Below are 20,716 nucleotides of genomic sequence, written 5' to 3' on the forward strand. Positions count from 1 at the left end.
CAGTGCAGCTGTACTACACTCCATCCTGGCCAGGGCTGGTCTTTCTGAACATCAAACCTCTGCTCCTGAGCATCCTCTGTGTGATGTGGAATGGCCCAGGTCTGCATGAACAACGCTGAGGAGCGTGGAGCGTATGTGCAGGGCCGTGTTCAGGACGCCATCCTTTGCATTTTTCTGAGTTATTTCCTTCTGAGGAGGGAAAGTTACAACCCAGTCGAGACTGGAATTGAGATCAGTGCAACAAAACATGCAGCTAGGAAAGCTGGAAACTATTTAAATGGTTTGAAAACTTCGTAGTCCTTTAAAAATGTCTCTTTCCACTCTAAGGTTTGCGGACTGAAGTGAACTTGGGAGGCTAGAACAGTAACAGAATAAATCTGCTTGAGTGCAGAGAGATACTGTTTTAATACGAGATAACAATACCCGTTCCCACAGAGCAGCCAGTAGCATCAAATGCTTTCTATCCAAGAAACGCCTCAGCCAATGCATCTAAAGGAGCTTTTTTGTAAAGGCTACATAGCAAGGCTTCTGTGACTGGGAACTAAAGAATGCACTTTTCCCCAATGGTTTTGATATACAGTGGCAGAAAATAACTTACAAAAAATATTAAAAAAAAAATATTAGGAATACACAATGTCATTAGTCCAAGGGGAGACTTCTGCACTGTGAAGCTAACAATCAAATCTAGAGCATTTTAATAGTTCTATGTGTTAGGGCTAAAAATAACCAAGTCTATTTCCAGGATTACATTTTCCCTCAATTCCAAGGTAAAATTGTGCTTCAGACTTTGTTGAAGGAATTGGGACAGCGGGGGTTGATCAAAGGTTTGCCAACAACTATGAACAGGGAGGTAAGTTGTTTTTTGTAAAGAGAGAGGTGGGGAGGAGGGGTATGTTGTACCTCAATTTCTTCCTCAGCAAGTTTGTCAATCTCAAATACAGAGTCTACCAAGGTAGTAGCACCCACGTTCCTCTTCTGCACTGCTCAGTCTTGTGTCTCACTGAGACGCAAAACACAGTTTCATCAGAGAACACCCTTTCATCAGTGCGATGCTTTGCTCCTTTGATGTTATAGAACAGGGGAGAGGCGACTAATGTTCTACATCGATAGTTTTTCAACCTACCTCAAGCCTGGTGCTGAAGAAGCAGAGCACTAAGCCCAGGATCCCCTTTACAAGGGTGCTGCTCTATCCGAAGTTAACTCTCCAACTGCTCTGCGGGAGTTTAGCATGGCCCTGGAAAAGGGGCTGGGGCTGAAGGATATATTCCAGCAGAATGGTAAATGCACCAAAATCAGCTTTTATCATTCAATCCCTAGTTTTAAGCAGCTAACTTTATTTTTTAAGACTGGAAATTTGTCTTTGTGTTGGAGCGCCCTTCAGAGAATCCCACAGCTAATGCTCATGTGAACCAAATTAGAGTGAAACAGAACCAAGATCTGAGCCTGGATGAAGTATTACGGTGTATTGCCACGACAATCTCATTAAAATCCACTTCCAGTTATTTTAGCATGGATGAATAGAGAACCACATGCTGTAAACATAACTCCATCCAGGAACACAGAGGTATGTCAGTGCCCTCCAAACCATGAAGCTAAAGAAGGAAGAGGGAACACAAAGAGAACAGAGATACTTAATGGGTTTGTTCTAACTTGCCTTGCTTTTCACCCTCCCCAAAAACCTTCCTGTCTTGTGCAGCGTAATAAACACTGATTAAAGTAGGTTTAAAATTAAGGGCTAAGGTGCCATCTCAGAAGGCAGCTGTCCCCTCCGTGAACAGAGAGCTGCTTAGGCTGTCGCACACATAGCCACAAGGTACGTGTGTCTCAGGAAAAACAAGTCACCGGGGGCCAACCCACTCCTGTGGGCGTTCTCACCCTCGCTTTCAGGTCCTGTAAAACAGCCCCCTCAGTCTAGACCGCCGTTCCAGCTGGGCCGTGTCTTCAGTGCATCGTGCCCTGCATGCGCTTCTCCCAAACCGAGCATGTCGCGAGGCAGCTGGTCTTGTACTGATTGATGTCAGTCCTGTGTTTTCTGTGCTTTTTCTCCACCTCCAGAGAGTCTGGTCCTGCTCAGAGTCCAGGAGGAAGGGCAGGGGAATCTGAGTAGTTTATGTATGCAGTGTTGCTTGTTTTCAGTACTCTAAAACTCTTGGAAGTCAGCAGAGGTCCTGGCTACTGCATGTCTGGCTGGTTGTATGCTGTGGAGAGGAACTTTGCAGGCTGTGCACAAAGAAATCTGCAACAGAGACACAAGCGGCATGTTTATTACCCTCCTGCCTCGCTGCAGTTAGCTGCCACCCCTTGGAACTATCCCAAAACCCATCTCGGATTGCGGATCTGTGAGCACGGCTGCTAGGCAACTGCGTGTTGGTGAAAAGCAGTTGTGACAGCGCTCAAGAGCTACGGCCTCTCTGCAAAGCCGCTATATATAGTGCTGATAATGTATATCGCAGGCTTTTCCTCTGCTGTCCTGCCAGCGGGCAGTGAAGAGAGGCCACTGCAGCACGCAGGGCTGCATCAGCCAGCCCAAGGGAACATGCTACAACAGAGCTGTTAAAAATACACCACTGCTGAGCAAATCTACACCTTTCCTTTGCTGCTCTTGCTTCTCCATATTCGAGAGGAAAAGAGAATAAGCAGCAACCTCCTCTCCCCTCCAGGCCTGGTTCTACACTCCAGATAAAGGGAGTCATGCATTTTTTAACCTGTAATGATGAAGAGCAGCAGTGTAGTCTGGATGCAGACACAAGTGAATAGCTCACCCTCCGCTCTAGCAAACCAACTGCACAGTGCACCCTGCAAACACAGAAGACTAAATACACAAGGAACCTCAGGTAATGAAAGGTGGGAAGCCAGGGCATGAACAAATGAGCAGGAAGACAGCCATCAATGTGGATGTTCTTTTCTTCTGCCTGGAAGAAGACGCTATGTGCTAAGGAGCTAAAAAACCCCTCATGTGGGGTTTAATCTACACCCTCCCTTGTCACTGACTGTGTGTGGCTTTGATGTGGATATAAATTAAACTCTTCCCTCAGCGAAAGCTTCTGCCTCACTTTAAAATGCTTTCGCTGATACTGCCTTAGCTTTCCTCAGGTGTTTGCAGGTGGATGAGTCCACATCCTTCACCCTTGTGTCTTAGTTTCCCGTCGTTGTCTGCTATTTTCCTTTTTTACCATTGCTTCTCATTGCTGTTCAAAAATGTGAGCTGTTACCTGGTGTTGGTCTCCGCTCAGCCATGAACAGTCAGATTTCCACGTTGGGATCTGTGAATCCTTTCTTCCCCTCATTCACCAGCACAGGCTTTTCCGTCCTTGTATGCCAGACTAAAATCTGAAGAAGCCAACAGAAGTCATTAGCTGCACCTCTTCTCTGCACTAACAAATATTCTTGCACATTAAATCAATAGTGCAATTTAACCATCTACCCTGGAGCCTAATGGCGCATTCACAGCTGAAAGGAGGTTTGCATAAAATTTCATTTAGGCAGGCCTACTGCTATCCAAACTGCACAGAAATTACCCATTTTACAGTGTACTGTCTTGGGACATTAACCTGCTCCTTCCATGTAGTTATCAACCATCTTCCTCAAAAGGCTCATCAACCTTTTCAATGATGTAGGGCAGTTCTTTCATAACCGGGGAATCACGTGCATGTTCCCCCACAGAGCAAGTTCCTAACTCTGATTCTTGGTTATCACGTTACTGCATCCTTGGCTGGGATGGAATTATTTGCGATGCTCAGGGTGGAAACGCAAATTCTGGCCACTTCAGGGCACTTTGCAGCTCATGTATTAGGGGGAATAGTGGGTTATACTGAGTAGACCAGCTGCACCAGTCGGCACCACTGCCTTTGGTTGTGTGATATATTAAAAAGCACTTTTCAGTGCTTCTCTGAAAATCCATTATTGGAGAATAGCCATCCGCTATTCCATACCAGTTACAATACTTTGCGTCACTTTAAAGCCCCTCTCCAACTTGCTTGAAACAGAACTGAGGCGCCCACTAAAAGCTTCCCTCAGTCCTGGCAGCAAAGTTTAATATAGATCAACATCTGTGGAGGAGTACTGGAAAAAATACAAATTGAAGAGGTGGTCTAACAGTTTTGGAGGCAGGGAGTAGTATTATAGGTAAACATTTTCTACTGGCTGTGCTCGGCTGCTGGCACAGATGGTTCTGGAAGCTGTTTGAAATACCTTCCCCTCACCAGACTCAATTATATTTACTGCTTTGCTCCAAGAACCTGGATTGCTGGGAGCAGCTTTATCCCTTCTGAGCTCCAGTTTCCCGCTTCCCTTCACCTGTTCACATTGACATTTCCTACCTTGTGGGGGTTTCCCTCTTGTTGCTATGACAATATTCTGCACATTTAATCCAAGTATCTGTGAACTATTTCATACCCAGTCTGCGCTTTTCTGAAAAAACGAGAGCACGTTCTGTTTCTAAAGGATGAACAAAGCGCTTTTCAAACCCTCCTGGTTAAACAGCAGCACCCCCACCTCCCAAGGAGCTGTTTGACCAAATGTGTCTCTGATGTGAGCAGCCACCTCCTGTGCGGGGCTTAAATCTCGCCTGCTAACACTAAGGCAGGAGAGAACAACTACTGCCTGGAGTGGGTCCAAAGAACCATTTCATCGCTCCCCCACAACCACTTCAGAGCCCGCTCACCACAGTTGGCCTTTATTACAGTCCTGCTCACCCGCTGCAGCAATGCTGCTGCCATCGCCGCGTTCCTTTCCTGTGAAAAGCCAAAACCAAACAGGTCTGTACAAGTGGCTCTCAGCCACAGGCTCCTCATCCAACAAACAGAACGTACAAACCTTAACGTGGCCCAGGTGCTAGAAAAATCTTGCAGCGGATTCTCCTTTCCAGCTCTTTCCACTTCTGACACACAAACACTCAACCCTGCTGGTGGCTCAGACAACTCCAACCACGTACTCCATGAACAAAAGACCACAACTACACGTTATTAGCTTTTCTTTAAACCAGGTACCACTTTTGCATTGTTAAAGCTAAGTGCCAAAAACCCCAGTTATATTAAATCACCTAAAATCATCTCAGATCTGACTCAGCCAAGAGATAAGGAGAGGGGAGGAATGAACTACATTTAGCCATCGCTTCGATCCCAGTGCATTGATACCGAGGTTGTTTCCTCTGGTGTTAATAGAAAATGGGGAGCAGAATATGTCCCAGTTACATCTACCTTATGGAAACACGGGATTTCAGACCTCTGTCCTCTGTCAATGGATTGAAGAGGGTGAGGTTCACTTTGGGGGTGCATGGGGTGAAATAGAGAAGCGGCAGAACGCAGAAATACATAACACGTTTGCAAAACCTTGTTTCTTTACAGCTCCAGTATAAACCAACCCTTTTTTCCTGATAAGGAGGGATAACTCTTCTTTCTCCTTGGCAATTAATACTGACTTCTTTAATTTCCTCCTTCATTTTGCACAGTTTCCAAACTAAAGAAAATAAGCAGTATATATGTGTTCGGCCAAAGCGTAAGCTTTTTGCAGGAGTGTGCACTTGTGGGCTGAGTTCTGATAAATATTACAAGTCGCACCACTGCACACAGGGAAGGCAGCATTTTTGGAGAGCAGAGGTCTATGCTTATCTTGCGCACTTCTCTGATCCCTCCTTAACGGCTCTATCTGAGCACACCATAATTTTTAATGTAAATCTCACTGCAAAGCAGGAGTATGGTTATGGTTGCGCTTAACAGAAGCAAACCATGACAACTGCTGGGGGCACTCGCAGAAAGAGACAGGAGTCTGTGCTTTGATTTCGGGGCAAAAGGACCCCACAGCTTACTTTTGTCTTTCTCCGAAGCCTCCTCCTCATCAAACGGGTGAGCAAAACAGCAATTGGGAAATGGAGGCTGCTGGCACCAGCTAGAAGCAGAAAGGCAAAGCTCAACCTGCAAAGCTGCACTCAGAGTTTGCCAGGAGCAGAAAGCATTCAGTTCACAACAAGGACCCTTGTTAAGATCCCCACAGCCCAGCTAAAAAAAAGCAACGCAGCCTGCTTCAAATCCCGGCCAGCGATTCCTGCTTCCTCTCCATCTCTGACCCACAGCTCTTGTGTGACAGCACTGACACCACAGCCCATCCAACAGCATCGTTTTATTCCTCCTGCCTGGGAACAACCTTTTCCTTCCCCTCCTTCCTCCACAACCAGCCTCATCTTCCGCACATCAGACTAAAAGCAACCTGTGCATCTCCCTTGGCCTGTTGGCAACACACTTATTTCCAGCCAGTGCTTTCTGGTTAGCTAGTAGGGCACACAGTGCCTAAGAACAGAGATCTAATTATAATCCAATCTCCTTTCCCAGCCTTGGGAGACCATCTGTGTTATTTATCCCAGTGCTGGACAGCCATAACCACAGGCATGTAGATGTAAAAAATGAGGCATAGCAGGTATCAGACACTAAATAAAGTTGCTCCCTCCCCTCAGCTCCTCTTCCTTATTCCTGGACTCCTTGACCAAGTGCTGCTGAATGTTGAGATCCTGGTGGCTGTGGAGCAGCGCAGGTGGAAAGCAGAGACAAAGAGTATTATTCAAACTTCTTTTCTATCCCAAAAAGGAATGGAGACATGGATCTAACCCTGAGTCTGTTGGCACTAACAGCTTATTTGCAAAAAAAAGAATAATCCTCGTGGGATAATCAAGCAGTAAAGACTCCTTAAATGAGACTGGCTGGTGCCTGTTACAGACAAAGGTGTGAGAGTGCTACACGGGGGTCTGTGATCCCAGGGGGGCCCCTCCACACCTGCTGTGCCCCAGGGACCCACTCACAAAGCTTTCAAAAGCACTTGACAGCACCTCCGTTGCTGATGTGCTATGAGTGATGCGTGTCACACTAACCAGCATTGTCCCATTGTATCTTGCACTCTCCCTTGTCATTCCAGATAGATACCCATCTCTTGTCTCTCATCCTAAACCAGGAAGTCTTTAGGGCAAGAACTATCATTGTGTTCTGAGTTTCTAGGTTATTTAGCACTTAGGGGATGTTGTATAGATGTCAAGAGGTAGAAGGCGACTTTGCAATAAGGCAGTGGTGGTGTGAACAGTCCTTCTCTGCAGCTTTCTCCGTGGCTGCTCCTCCTGGGCTACAGTTCAGGTGGGTTCCAGAGGGCCAGACCTCATGTGATGCCAGCTTAGCACAAGAGTACCGGTACTCCAAACCTTCCCCCAGGAACTCACGTGAAGCAACCAACAGGACATTTCACCTCTGGAATTCCCTGCTCCAGGGGATCAGCAAGGCCACAGATCTTGAAAATAATGAGGATATTTTCTAGATGTAATATATGAAAGAGGAACAGTTACAGGGGAGAGGAGACTCCATATTTCAAGGCCTATGGCAACTGCTAGCAGCTTGCAGCCAAAAAACTTCCCTCCACACATTTTAATACATAATTGCCCATTCCCAGCTCTCTTGCAATGCAGGTGTGCTCATTTCAAACCCAGAGGACAAGTGACTAATTGATGGGGCTGAACAGGATTTTTCCTACCTCTGGATCCTTACAAGCCATGTCTGAGGAAAAGGCCATACCTTAGTGCAATTGGCAGCTTTCGGCTCAAGGTCATTCAAAGTCACTAGTTCCCGGAGCAGGCTGCTCTCCTGGTAGCCTCCTTTCACTCCTCGCAGTTTGAAGTAAGCCTGAGATCGCTGGAGAATCAGCCTGAGGTTCACAGCAAACCCTGCCATGTCTATAGCGAAGGGGCGATGGGGGTCGAACACCGTTTTCCAGCCGTAGACCTTCCCCGCAGCGTTCACCTTGGGGGACTCGTAGCGCAAGCCGCCGACAAAGGCTACTGGCCACACCGACACCTTCCTGGTGCTGCGCATCTGGAGGCAAGGAAAGAGAAGGGTCTGGTGGGTGCATAAAGGATTTGCTTCTTGTGACCTCCAACACACAAACCAGCACCCAGCAGAACGACTTCACCTCACTCACTGTCCTGCGGGAGACGAACACCCCGAGCTTCAGCACAAAAACCTAAAGTGAAGAGACTGCACGATGTCCCTGCGGCTGGGACCGAGCTGCAGAGCTCATGACTCACCTGTACGAGGATGGAGGAGAAAAGTGCTTTGGGAAGTGGCAACCAACCATAGCAATAGTAATGGATAGTCATAGAACCAATGAGTTCAGCACTAAGAAACAAAGCTGCTAGTGATAAACGTAAGTGAAATTTAAGAGTGTTTGTTTGTCCAAAGGTCTTCAGGGCTGTGGGGTGTCAGTCCTCCACGTGGACAGCTGGGGAAATCAGGGAAGCACCTTGAACACGGTCACCTGGAAATGCAAGAATGGCTTTCTCTGAAAGCTAAGGAGCTGTAATCTCAGCCTACGAGCCCCAGTAAGGCTAAAAGCATTTTCAGTGAGGCACGCACAGCAGCTGTAGCCCACGACCTCAGGGACAGCCAAGAAGTTTGTCCAGAAACACCCAGCATGCAGGATGGTGCTTTGTAGCTGCTCCTGCTGCTCAGCAGAACAACGCTGGATGCTTCTGCTCCCTGTTGAGTCAACAGAAATAGACAGGAGCCATCGGGGACACTTCAGGTGCCTGCACTTGCCAACACGGATGATTTGAATGCCAGTCTGCCCGCTCGCCCGCAGCGCCCTGTCCCGCTCCGCTGGCTGGCTTGGCCTCGCGTTCCGCTCTCAGCCCAGTCTCTTAGATCAGGGATCTCCCAGAGCTAATCTCATCACCGCTAATTACCGCAAACGAGACCAGAAGAGCTCTGGCACTTGCCCTTCTGCATTATACACGTGCTAACGGCAGCCCCTGTCCGCGGGGAACAATAGTGCGTGTCTTCTGCATTTCACAGCACATTTCATTGGCTCCATGTGACCTTAACTGCAGCTACATATCAGAGAGGAGAAGCCTCTGTGAGCAAAGCACAGGGGTGAAGGAAGGAACCCTTTCTGCTTTATTAATGTGCAGCGTCTGTCTCAGGATGCTGCCAGAGCCAGCCTCAAAGGGACTGTGGAAGAAAGACATTCAGTCTGAATTTGCTTTCAGCTTTTTAAATTGCTGTAGCTATCCAAGCTCAAGTGAAAGCCACCAGGGAAGGGAAAGGGGGCATGTATGGAGCAAATACATAGGAGATCCCTGGCGTGAAAACTGGCAACTGGTAAGGAAGGAGGCAATCCTCCTTTCTCATCCCTTGCTGCAAGAGCTCGGCCTCAGGAGAGCAAGAGAACAAGTAATTTCTGAGCTGGAAACCTGGTGAGTTACAGTGTACCTGGCACTCTAAGACCATTGCAGATAGGGAAAGGCACAGGAGTTCTTTTAGAGGACTGGCACAAACAGCGGAAGCGGGAAAGCACGTGGGAATCTGCCCCTGCTCAAGCCCGACAAGACTGTCAGCATCTTTTACACCAACCCACATGCTGATCTGCTGCGTTCAGCCAGTTAGGACCCCCCGGCAGGCTCTTACCTCCTCGAACAGCTCCAGGCTGTAGGTGTTATCATCATCGGCAAAGTAAACAATCCCAGGCTGGCTGTTATTTTTGTTAAAGGTCTCTCTCAGCCACCTCAGGGCCAGGTTCCTCTGCATGGTCCCCCGGGGGATGCGTGGATCCCTCATATCTCCCCGCAGCTTGTAGTTGCGGGGCGTCTCCACGTTGAGGTGGGTGTAGTTGAGCCCCGTGTCCCGCAGCAGGCGGGTGATGAGCGGCGTGCGCCGCTGCGAGTCCTCCACCAGGATCCAGTGCAGGTTGGGCACGTGCAGGAGGGTGTTGGCCAAGCGCGTCAGCTCTGCCTTCTGCACCGGCCGACTGTAGGTGGGTGTAATGACGTGGATGGTGGGGAGGGTGTCTGACCACGGGGGTGGGCGGGTATAAACGTATTCTGTCCTCACCACCTCCACAATGTCCCGGTCCGACAAGCAGTATTCCTTGGAGTCGAAGCCTGCAGCGAGATCACGCCGGGAGTCACCACCATCATCTGAGCAAGGGTGTGAGAGAGAAGAAAAAGCCGCATGGACTCGGGCCTCTAACACCCCCCGACTGAGCCGGCAGGCTGCTTGCTAATAGCAGGTCACCCTCGTGGTCTCAGAGGAAAGGAAACAAGCTTGGAGGGAGGCTTTAATAAATAAGTACACAAATAGAGGAATGAGGGACAAACACACATGAGAAAAGAAGTTCCTGCTGTTAGAAATCCAGCACCAAAGAAGGCCTGAGAGCCCAGGACAGTGCTGTCGTATAGACACACTTCAAATCCAGAAATGGAGAGCAGTTAAAGCCTGTAATTGTAGGTTTTTTCCCGCAGAGAGTTTCACTTGCCTCTGACTAACCTCTCCTCAAAAAGACCCTGCCAATCTCTGAACGTAACAGCCCATCCAGTAAGCGCGGATGTGAACAATGAACAGCACATATATAGGATACACTGATCCAAACACATCAAATCCTTGCAGAGACTTGCTCACGATCAGCTCATGTTAAAAAAACCCAAGTTTATGCATCTGTCACTTTTCCAGAGTGTGACTTTCCCACTTTGGTACCACTGCAGACAGCAGGAACACCACACTCTACAGCTGGGAAGTGGCAGAGATAAGGGGCACATCCCTTCAGGGTGTAAGCCAGCTGCTCTCTTGTGGGCACATTACACTTTGAGCCACAGATTTTGCAAAACCAGCTACTACCAGGAACTTCAGATGAGAAGGAACAGGAACAGACAGACATTAGAACTGGCCCAGCGGGGTACTACCTGTGTGTTTTTCAGAGCATGTTACTATTCCAGCAGCAGAGACTCTGACACCAGCCCTGAACGGAATGAAGGGCTCACACTCCATGGCATTGACAGAGCCAGGGTGTATATTTGGGGGCTGGACACAGGGACAAGGTGTCCTTGCAAATGTTGGTATCAGGCCTTATATAAGGCAAAACACATCAGCACCACATAGCAGAACTTTCTGAAAGCAGAGAACGCTGGAATCAATTCAAAAATAAATCTGCAAAATGCATTGGACACAGCCACAAATGTAATTAGCCCGGGCGGTACTTGAGACAGTTTGCAACTCCCCGCAGGTCAAACCCTCAGCTGTAAATCCTGGCACGTGCGAGCGCTGCCGCTCTGCGCTTGCTGTCGGAGAGATGCACGTCTCTTCCTCAGCACCTGCTACCAAAGGATCTCAGAAGCGCGTTACAAGAACAAAACGATTTCTCCCGAGAGCTTTCAGGTTGGTGTCTATCACCACTCGTTCTCCCCTGGGGGCTCAGAGGAGCAGAGGCACAGGAAGCATCGTACCAAGGGCACCGGTAAGTTCAGGATGGAGTCAGAGCACAGCGGTCTCTGTGCTCTAAGCTCAGTGTCCGTGGCCATCCGCAAAAAATAGCTCCCAGTTTTTACGGTATTGAACCAAACTGGTAAACAGTGTATTCTCAGTAGTCTTTCAAGTCCTGTTTTAAAGCCCAGTAGATCCCCCATCCTCCGAAACACTTTTCAGAGGGGATCACAGTCATTTTTCCCTTAAGAGCTGCCCAAAGCCCCACAGGTGGCTGTCAGTCCTCCGCGGGGAAAGGTTAAACTGCTCAGGACAGACTCTGAACTTCTGACAATGCAAACTGCACATTGGACTGTTCAGCAAAAGGATACGCAACTGTGGAGGATGGGTGGGAACATTAGAATGAAAAGGGGAGAATCTCCCAGAGAAAGGGAGCAGAGAGGGAAAATGAGCTGGCCTTCCACACCGACAAGCCTCCCCGAGCTGATCCACCTGCCCTGGTGCTCAGCAGAAGGGCAGGACCAAGAATGAAGACTGCAGTAGGCAGGACCAAGAAAGAGCACTGTGGCTTCTTCCAGCCCCCAAGAGCTCTCACAGCCCCTCGATATTGCTGCTATGCCAAGAACAGGATAAAAACTAGGATGTTTCTGACCAGAGAGGATCCCCTAGAACTTCCTGCATTCATCCGATTTGGGGCCAGAGCTCTACTGAATGCTTTGTGTGACAGGTAACGTGGAAACTGGCTTTCTCATGGTGGTGTAACTCCACCAAACAATCAGGTGAGATGCTGGCTCTTGCCTTCTACTTCAAGTGCAAGAGCACTAGTTTGCTGCTTTCCTGAAGACACTTGAAAAATGCTCATTGCCCCATATCTCCCACAGCAGCTGTCTCAAGTGGCAGCTTTGTTTCCTCTGCTCTCTTTTTTAGCAGCTGTCCTGTTGGATTAACTTGTGTGCAGAATGCTGCAAGGGCCAGCAGGAAGGGACTCCTCTCATGCATCATCAGGAAACACAGAAAAGCATCTTCATTCAGTACTCTGACTGATTCTGGACTTAGGCCACGAAGGGCTCTCCAAGTGCAGTAAGTATATCCCATGGCTTGGAGTTTGATGCTTCTGAAGAAGCCCTACGAGCACTGAGCCGTTCCTACAGCAGAAGTGGGGAGGCTTCTGCATGAGCATGGACTGGGAGTTGAGATGAGCATGGCTGCCATGGAGGAATGAAATGAGAGAGGAGATGAGGACGAGGGAGGGATGCACAGACTTGGCATGGGCTGGTTTGATTTCTCTCACCCTTGTGCACTGCAAGCAGTGGAGCAATGGTGCTCTGGTGCCAGACGGTGATTAGTAGCGTCCAGGGCAGAACTATCAGCACGATAGCCAGGATGTCTCGTCTCTTCGGCATCTCCAAGACTGACTGGACCCACAGCTCCTCATTACCTGACAGTGAAAACCCCAGAGACAGAACAGCAGAGCACACGAAGAACAGAAATAAATGGGCAAGAAAGAACAAGGACAGAGAGAGAACGCGAGAGAGGGAGAGAGCAGCGAAGGCGACACGACTCATAGGTCTTACCAGTGCTTACAACCCACCCATTGCAGAAGCAGGTTTGGAGGGGCCTCGGCTGCTGGGACCAGAAGCAGGATGGCAATTCCACAGGACACCAGTGGAGCTGCTGGCAGGAACCTCAGGGACTCATTTGGAAGGAAACCTGCAACACAGAGCAAAGGTGAGTAGGCAGAAGTACTAGGGAGCTGCTACACAAAGTTCACATCTCAAACTGGAGCAGAGAACAGCAAAAATGCATCCCACCCCTCCTGGGTGCCCAGAACCATGCTTTCCTTTGCACCCCCATGTCAAGCAAGGCTCCAGCCAAGCACAAGTTGTCTGAACCATGTCCCTGCAGAAAAGGACCCTCCATCCACAACCACCTGCTCGACCCAAGCCCCGAGGAAGAAGCAGGGACCACACTGCACCACTGCAGTCCCCTCAGCTCAGACCATCCCGCTGGCGTGTTTGACGCAACCAGTTTTAACTCAGGGCCTGCTCAGGTTCATTTCTTCCATCTCGGAGGTGTTGCGACTGGAGCGTATTAAACTGCCACAACGGCTTAGTTTGATTCAATACGAGCACATACAAGATTTAAGACGACCGTATTTTATCGCAGTTATCTTGGCAAGCAAAGTACATCGCTTAGCAGGGATGTGCGCGGTGGACAGTTTGCAAACACGGGTAGCAGTTTAGTACCAGGGCTCCCATGTGGGGGAATGCATTAGCCCGCTGCTACAAGGGCTGCGCTGCAGACAAGGGAGAGCCCAGAGAACGCTGCAGTTGAAGGGAAGGAGCAGTTTGCTCGGGGAAAAGCACTGATCTCCTGCTGGCCGGCTGGTCAGTCCCCGCCACTGCGGTGCCATGGGAAATATCAGACCCTCTCCTGAAATCAGACGGGAGCTCCTCAAGCCTGGGCTGCAGATATGATGCTACTTCACAAATGTTTTTCCCCCGAGACCCTTGAAACTTGGCTTTTTCTTGGTTGCATGGGGCAGCCATGGAGAGATCCAGGTTCAGATCCCTGATGAGCCCAGTTTGCACTGATCTGAATTTCCCTTGGCCGTGCCTTGGCCGCTGGGCTGTACCGTCAGCCTCTGGCACCGCGCCCACTGGAAGTGAAACGGCTCCAAGAACTGATGGGTTGTTCTTTTAAAGTGCAAGCAAACAATATTCCATTTGCTGGGCAGAATCTGGTTCTTCCAAATTAGCACTTCAATCATAGAGATATTAATTTACCTGGGAAAACACAGGTTGGCTTTTATCCTGTAAGTGTCCCTTAACAAAAGTTGCAGCTAAAAACCAACAAACCTCTATGTCAATCACCAAATACAACTTGTTCTATGGAAAACAAGGTTTTCTGTAGGCAAGTACAGGGAACTGGTAGGAAAAAGCTCTTCACAGCCCAAGGATGTGCTCTGTGCGGCCAGACACCCTGCAGACTTGCAAGAAAGCATCTCCCAACAACATCCCTGTTTTTTTCAGACCCCAGGAAAGCAGCCTCATCCAGACAAAACAAACCAGAGAGGAAGAGGAGGAATTATTCCAGCAAACATCAGCCTTCTGCTGCATCCCTGTCCAGCTCTCAGAGCCAGAGAAATCCTGCTGGGCTAGCACTGCCAAAGCACTCAGTGCCCTCAGGAAAGAGCATCTGGCCTCGTCCTTGCTGTCCCTGCAGATGCTGTCAGTGCCCGAACAGAGAGCACTGAGCACCAGCATCCTTTGAATCCTCTAATAAAGCCAGAACATGTCCCTCGAGCATCCCCGCAGGGCAGAGCCGTAAGGGGCAGCTCTGAAAAGACCCAACACCTTGCCTAAGTAAAGTGCCTTCGCTGCAAATGCACCAAGGAAAAGAACTCTGCAAATACAGAGGGGCTGGGAGGAAATGACACGCTAAAAGAGCCACACGGAGTCACTTCAGAGTGGCTGGCAAGCTGCCATGGTGGGCTGGCGTGTAGCAAATGCCCCGCTTGTCACGGGCAGATTCCTCCGAATACAGTGCTCTTACCTTAAAGATGCCTTTTCCCTGCCTCCTGCCAATCCAGAATCAGATTGTCAGCATCCTCCCACAGGACAGGCTGACCCTGCGCTTCGTACGATGGAGAACGGGCACCGTTGGGCTGGAGTGCTACTCCGATTTCCACCCCTCCAACCCGGGGGAAAATGAGCAGAGGCTCCAACGATTTGTGCATCCGTCTCTCGAGGATCGATTCCTTTTAATTCGCAACAGAGCATTTGGCAGCTCTCTGCTCAATCATTCTGTCACTTTGGTGCTCCAGCTGCCAAGGGCCAACACACAGCCCACATTCTGACCCACAGCCCACGTTCTGACCCACAGCCCACGTTCTGACCCGCGCTTCTGCACCCCAAGCTGCCCATCGGCACCCAACGTGCACCACGCACTCTGCCCTGCGGCAAAGACATCTGCTCACTGTTAATTCCTGAAGCGATTTGATTTTATTGATGATCCCGAGAAGCCCGACTGAAGGACACGGTAAGAATTCACTTGGGGCTGCTGTGAGCACTGTGAAATCTGGACCCAGGCGAAGTATTTCAAGCGTGTTCCCTCCCAATGCGTTAATGCAACTGATGGCGGTGGTGCGGGGTGACGCCAGTTGTCGGTGTGACAAAGCCACGCTCCAACCTCACCATTACATGCTAAAGCTGCAAAAGGTGAAATCCGTTTTCTCCTGTGAACAACATCAGCTGGCAAACACACGGTCGCCTGCGATTTTACACCGCTGGTGAGAGAAGTCACAGCTTCACAGCCCAAGACCGAGCACTCGCCCTGCATCCAAAAATCCCTTGCTACCAAAGCTGAGCGATGCTTTTTGTTGCTGCTCACGGCACAAGGGAGGCTAGCCAAAAAATAGCCTGGGGAAGACTGTGATCCTCTTCAAGGCAATCGCTCTGCCCCTGCCCCAGCATGATACCTCTCTCCTTTTCCCACTGAGAACATTCAAAACAAAACCCGGTTTTGTTCAGATTGTCAGTTTTAGGCTTCTGTTATCTCCGCCTCCACAGGGAAAAGAAGGAGGGGGAACAAATTTAAACACGAATTCGTTAAAAAGATCTAAGTAAAGAAAGTACACTTTCTTTTTTTAAAATTTTGAAAAATCAGCTCAAATGTAAGCGATTTTGGGGTTAAACCACTTCCAAAACAAAGGTGTTTTGCATAGTTTGGAGAGACTTTCCTTGGCAGAAATCTGTTTTGACAGGCTGCAAGCAGAAGGGCTATGCCACATGGTGAAAGAGATTTCACATCCCCCGGCAGAGGGCAATGGTGTCAAGGCAAGACAATATTAAAAGGGCGCTCATCTAATAAAAGAGCTTTAATAAATCCTGGAGCCATGTGTCAGTAACATGCTGGATTATTAAACGCTGAAGGTTCTTTTTTTAAATCAAGTTAATTGGCATCGGCTCTGACACTTACCATAGGAAACACTGATTTGATGTGCGATCTGGTTTACAGTCAGCGTTACCTTCTTTCTTCCTTCGGGGCTGATCAGCCCCAGCGTCATTACTCCATGTTTTCCCCACATTGAACAGACGTGATTTAGAACATATTAAACTAAAGAATTGCTCGAGTTGAGTTTGTATATATACATAAGTCACTGGAGTAAAAATATTGTCTAGAGGTAAGAGCAACACACACAAAAAAGCCCCAAACAAACATAGCAAACACTACTTGTATTACAAAACAGCCAAGGAAATAACAAACACAGCCAAATCCTACAACAAAGGCTTTATGAAGAAAATAAACACACGCACTTCAGGGTACTAAGTATATTCTCTCTAATAGCTTTTCCCTGGGGCAAAGCATCCCCTAAATGTGGGAAACTGAGGCCCAGGGATGGGGAAACTGAGGCACGGGACAGCGGCTGTCCCTTGTGATCAGACAGCACAGCAGCCCCTGGGGACAAGGGCTCTGTCGAAGATTTTGGTGTTTGGCAGAAGAGGTTTGTGAGCACAGGCTAAAAATAAAGGTAGTAATAAAAGCTTCTTGCTCATTAATTACTCCGTAAGCCATTACTGCCTAAAAACCCCATAACTTTAATGGGGGCTATTATAAGTGTAGTAGCAAAACTGTGGAGCTAATTACTGTTTAGTTATTAAGCTGAACACGGCCAGAACTGAGTAATGAGCGTGCAGAACTGCTTGTTCTTCGAGGATTTAATCAGGGGCGCTAACTTCAACCTCACATTCTCCGGACTTGGGGAGGAAAGGCAGACGCTTTGCAGCCCAGCGCTGCAAGGCGCGACGCACGATCCGCGAGCTGGAGCTGGTTTGCACAACACGAAGCGCGAATTGCAAGTCAAGAAAGAGGGTGAGAGTGATTCCGAAATGCCTCCAAACCCCATTTCTGTCACTACATTTGCCTTGGCTACATACACAAGGGCCACTCCTCGTGTTTCCCAAGCTGTCAGAGAAACTGAGGCACAGAGAATGCAGAATTTCCTCCACCTTGCGACAGTCGAAGCAAAAGCTGCCCTGCTCTCCCCTTCCAGTCCCGAGTCCCTGAGCCCTGTTGCAACAAATGGGATCAAGAACACAGATTAGCTCGCAGAAAAAAATATTAACCAAGCTTCTCAGAACAACACTTAAAATTTAAAGCAAGCATGAGCAAAGTGGATCAAGGGAGCTCAACACAAGCACAATTAGCTTCTGTATCTCATTGCCACAGGATACTAAGAAGAACAAGAACTTAACAGGATTTGAAAAACGATTAGTTGTGTATGTGAATAAACTGCATATCCAGAATTAGAATGGACCACCCACTAGTTTGCAAAACATAGAAACCCTTTGAGTTTCAGAGCTTCAGACAAATTTTAAGCAGCATCAGAAACTTTCTCTTCTCCAGATTACTCTTCCCCCCACACTGCTCCAGCTATGTAGGTGTCACTAGAGGTGGCCAGAGCTAGACAGGGGACAGGAGACATGGTGGCACTGCTGTTATGCTGACTACACTGCCAAGATTTCACTGCTTCCAACAGCAAGGCGGATCTGTTACATCCTTAGAAGACTTAATGCATTGTCCTAAACGTGTTTGCTTCCTTGCACAGGTTCTCACACTGCTATCAGCACCACAGCGGGCAAGTGCTGGCCACGATGTCCTGCAGATCCTCAGCTACAGTCACCAGACCCCCTTTCCAAAGACATGTTGGTGAATGCCGTGGAAGACGCAGGTATCCTTGTATTGCAGTGCTTTGGAAGAGGGTTGAACCTGGGCTTTGCAATCTTCTGGTGATAAGCCAAGGAAGAAGCAAAAGACGTGTCACGCAGCAGAAAGTGGCAAGGCTGGTGCGGATCCTCGGTGGAATGGAAGAGTCTCATCAGTCCTGGCCTGGCCGCAGAGCGAATCCTGTTTGCCCACACCGCTTTCAGAGGATGCACCGGCCTGTCAGTTCTGCCAACGCTTGGTCCAGGCTCTCTCTTAAGCCAGGAAAGCTGTGGGTTGACTCAGGTCTCAGATGAGAACTTCTTGATAAACGGCTGCACTTCACACATGGTTTTTAAAAAGCATCCCTATCAAGACGAAAAGCTGTTTGACTTGCAGCCCACTTCCAAAATAGAAAGACAACTGGGAGTTGTTTTCTTAGGGGAAATGCTGATGACAACCACATAAAGTTGTTTGACTTTCTTTAAGGTTGCTTGCGGGTGAACGCTGGGAAAAGTGTGTTCCAACCATTAGCTCATTTAAGGGCTCCTCCATCAAGTCTTCTCAAACTGGTGACACAACAATACCTTGAGTTATCCCCTTTGCTCATCTAAGACGTCAGCATTGTCAGAGACAGATCTATTTCCAGACTCTATTCCCACCCCTGTGGTCTGCATTGCACTGAATATTTTGTGCACCGCTTCCATAGATTTCAAAAAGTCACATTAACAAAGGATGACCCAATTTCAACATGATTGGACTAAATTGCACAGTTCCATAATAGGCTTTGCATAGGCTTTGTCCAAAGCGTTTGAAGACGCCCATTTCCGTGCGATACCTCATGTAAGAGAGAACGTAATGACCAAGCCTCACCTTTCCACCCAGCAGGACGGCAAAGACCACTGCCTCAGGATCTGCAAGACTGAATCATTGAACCAAATGTGCTCAGATAACACCAGGTTCCCTGTGGACCTACCCAGGGAAGCCTAACAATGCCCAACATAGCCGGCTGATGAAAGAATGGACCGTGATCTTTCAGAAGAAAGACCACGATGCTCGTTAATGCTGTAGTAAGGATTATCTCACCACCACGCAGTCCACAGCCTCTGTTGTTAGTGGCTGAGAGAAGCAGCACCTGGCACACACCTTCCAGCATCAGGCGGGGGGCAGCTCAGCAGCTCCATACCCAAGACCTGGCTTCACAGCCGTCAGCGCTTCTAATTATTGAGTTCTCCACTACCCCTGAAAAAAAAAATCCTGTTCTGTTTAAAAAGAGATATTAATAACCTGATTCGAATGCATTAAGGGGAAAAAAAGAAACCTTGCAGAGCTAGTGAGCAAGTTAGCCCTTTCCCACTGCAGCAAGCAACCACTGTGCGCCCTGAACACCTTAAAAAGGGATTTAGTTTTCAAAAGCATAATTTTTCTTCTTTTCAGTAGCAAACATCAGGTATCTTAGCTTTATATTCCAGAAGCACTAAGAGCAGCCATGCAGGTAATTCGAGCTGAAGAGCTATAAATTCCTGTATAAACTCCTGCCTTACTGCAAACTGCCTTTCCACCGCAGGGCCGGGGTTCCCAGGTTGCACCCAGCTCAAGCAGCCTGATCCAGAGCCCTTGCTCACTGCTGCCCGAGCATCACAGCACACCTCGACGCTGCAGAAACATGTTTATGTCCTGCAGTGCTTCTGAGCCCCAGAACTGCGGGACAGACCTAGCAAAGATGCAGCATGGCATTCGGAGCCTTCTTGGCTCCCTGGTTAGCAGTTGGTCAAAAAATCACAGCCAAAAACGTTACACCAACCTACAGAGAAAATCCCCAGCTCCCATCCCCGTTAGATATCTTCTTTAAAGAGATGAGGCTCAAATCCTAAGCCCTGCTTAGTGCTGGGTGGTCAAACAAGGCACAGAGAGTCCGACAGCCTGTGATCTCTGCAAAAGTCACTAATGGGACTGAGGGATTAACATTGATTCTTTCATGCTAAAGCATGGAAAGGGAAGGGGGGTGGATCTGGGATGATAAAGCAAATGCCCAACTATAATTCAGCAGCTTTGCAACACAATCAATCGCCGCTTGCAGTTCTGCAGTCCATTAGTACGGCCACAAACCTACACAACCTTCTCCTTGGAAACAGGAAGGTCATTTAAAAATTGTTCTCCCTTCAATTTCTGGTCTCTGCCGAAATTCGGCAGGGTCTCCAAACCCTACTGTGCCTGCTGGAAGCACCCAGTGATGTGCTCCTCCTTCTTCTCTCATTTACTTTCTCCACAGTGAACACAGAGGCTTTTGCCTGCCTGGAAACCTCTGACATGTCAGAATAACATGGCCCATCTTCCACTTGAGAGGCATTTGGAAGGAAATGTCTTCTTTAATAGCATAAAAACCTCATGTGCCAATCCAATAAACCCAGAGCCATTCCAGCATTGCCCAGGGAGGTGGGATTTGGCTCTTAGTTGGTCTCTCAGTGGGAAAGGCAAAGGGTAACTCTCCCAGTCTGTTCAGCTTCCAGCCTACGCCTGGTTCTGACTCTGGCTTCCCCTGTGGCTTTGTTATTTTGGCTCACCTGCACCTCAGCTTGCTCTGGAGGTGAGATGGAAATAGCTGCCTACTTTTGGACAGGAATCACACGGCTCAAGTAGCTCACAGGCTAAATACAGCACGGCACAGGCACCGATCCCCGAGGTGCTGGCAAAGCGCAGCTCCCGCCGATCCACCGGGCTGGTGTGCCTGCCTGGGGAAGGTCATTCTCCTCATTTTAGAATCACCCAAGGGCAAAACCCAGCCCAGA

The 20,716-nt window shown here is 48.7% G+C and overlaps 1 protein-coding gene across 23 annotated transcripts in view; it reads right to left on the reverse strand.

The window, feature by feature from the left end:
* Positions 1-386: 386 nt before the first annotated feature.
* The window catches only part of B3GAT1 (beta-1,3-glucuronyltransferase 1), a 96,231-nt gene continuing 75,901 nt past the window's right edge, over positions 387-20,716 (reverse strand). For 10 of the 23 annotated variants that reach the window (XM_065040508.1, XM_021296863.2, XM_065040505.1 and 7 more), the window contains 6 exons: positions 12,814-12,932; positions 12,514-12,660; positions 9,435-9,943; positions 7,548-7,844; positions 3,213-3,330; positions 387-2,236 (listed from right to left, as the gene is read on the reverse strand). In XM_065040508.1, coding sequence (XP_064896580.1) covers positions 3,244-3,330; positions 7,548-7,844; positions 9,435-9,943; positions 12,514-12,660; positions 12,814-12,817 — 1,044 coding nt within the window. In that variant the 5' untranslated portion in view covers positions 12,818-12,932 and the 3' untranslated portion in view covers positions 387-2,236; positions 3,213-3,243. Of the gene's footprint in view, positions 2,237-3,212; positions 3,331-7,547; positions 7,845-9,434; positions 9,944-12,513; positions 12,661-12,796; positions 12,933-20,716 lie in introns of all 23 variants that reach the window. The other 13 variants (XM_065040518.1, XM_065040517.1, XM_065040519.1 and 10 more) reach the window with 5 other exon arrangements.

The sequence above is a fragment of the Columba livia genome, chromosome 24, assembly GCF_036013475.1.
Source record: "Columba livia isolate bColLiv1 breed racing homer chromosome 24, bColLiv1.pat.W.v2, whole genome shotgun sequence".
NCBI lineage: Eukaryota > Metazoa > Chordata > Aves > Columbiformes > Columbidae > Columba > Columba livia.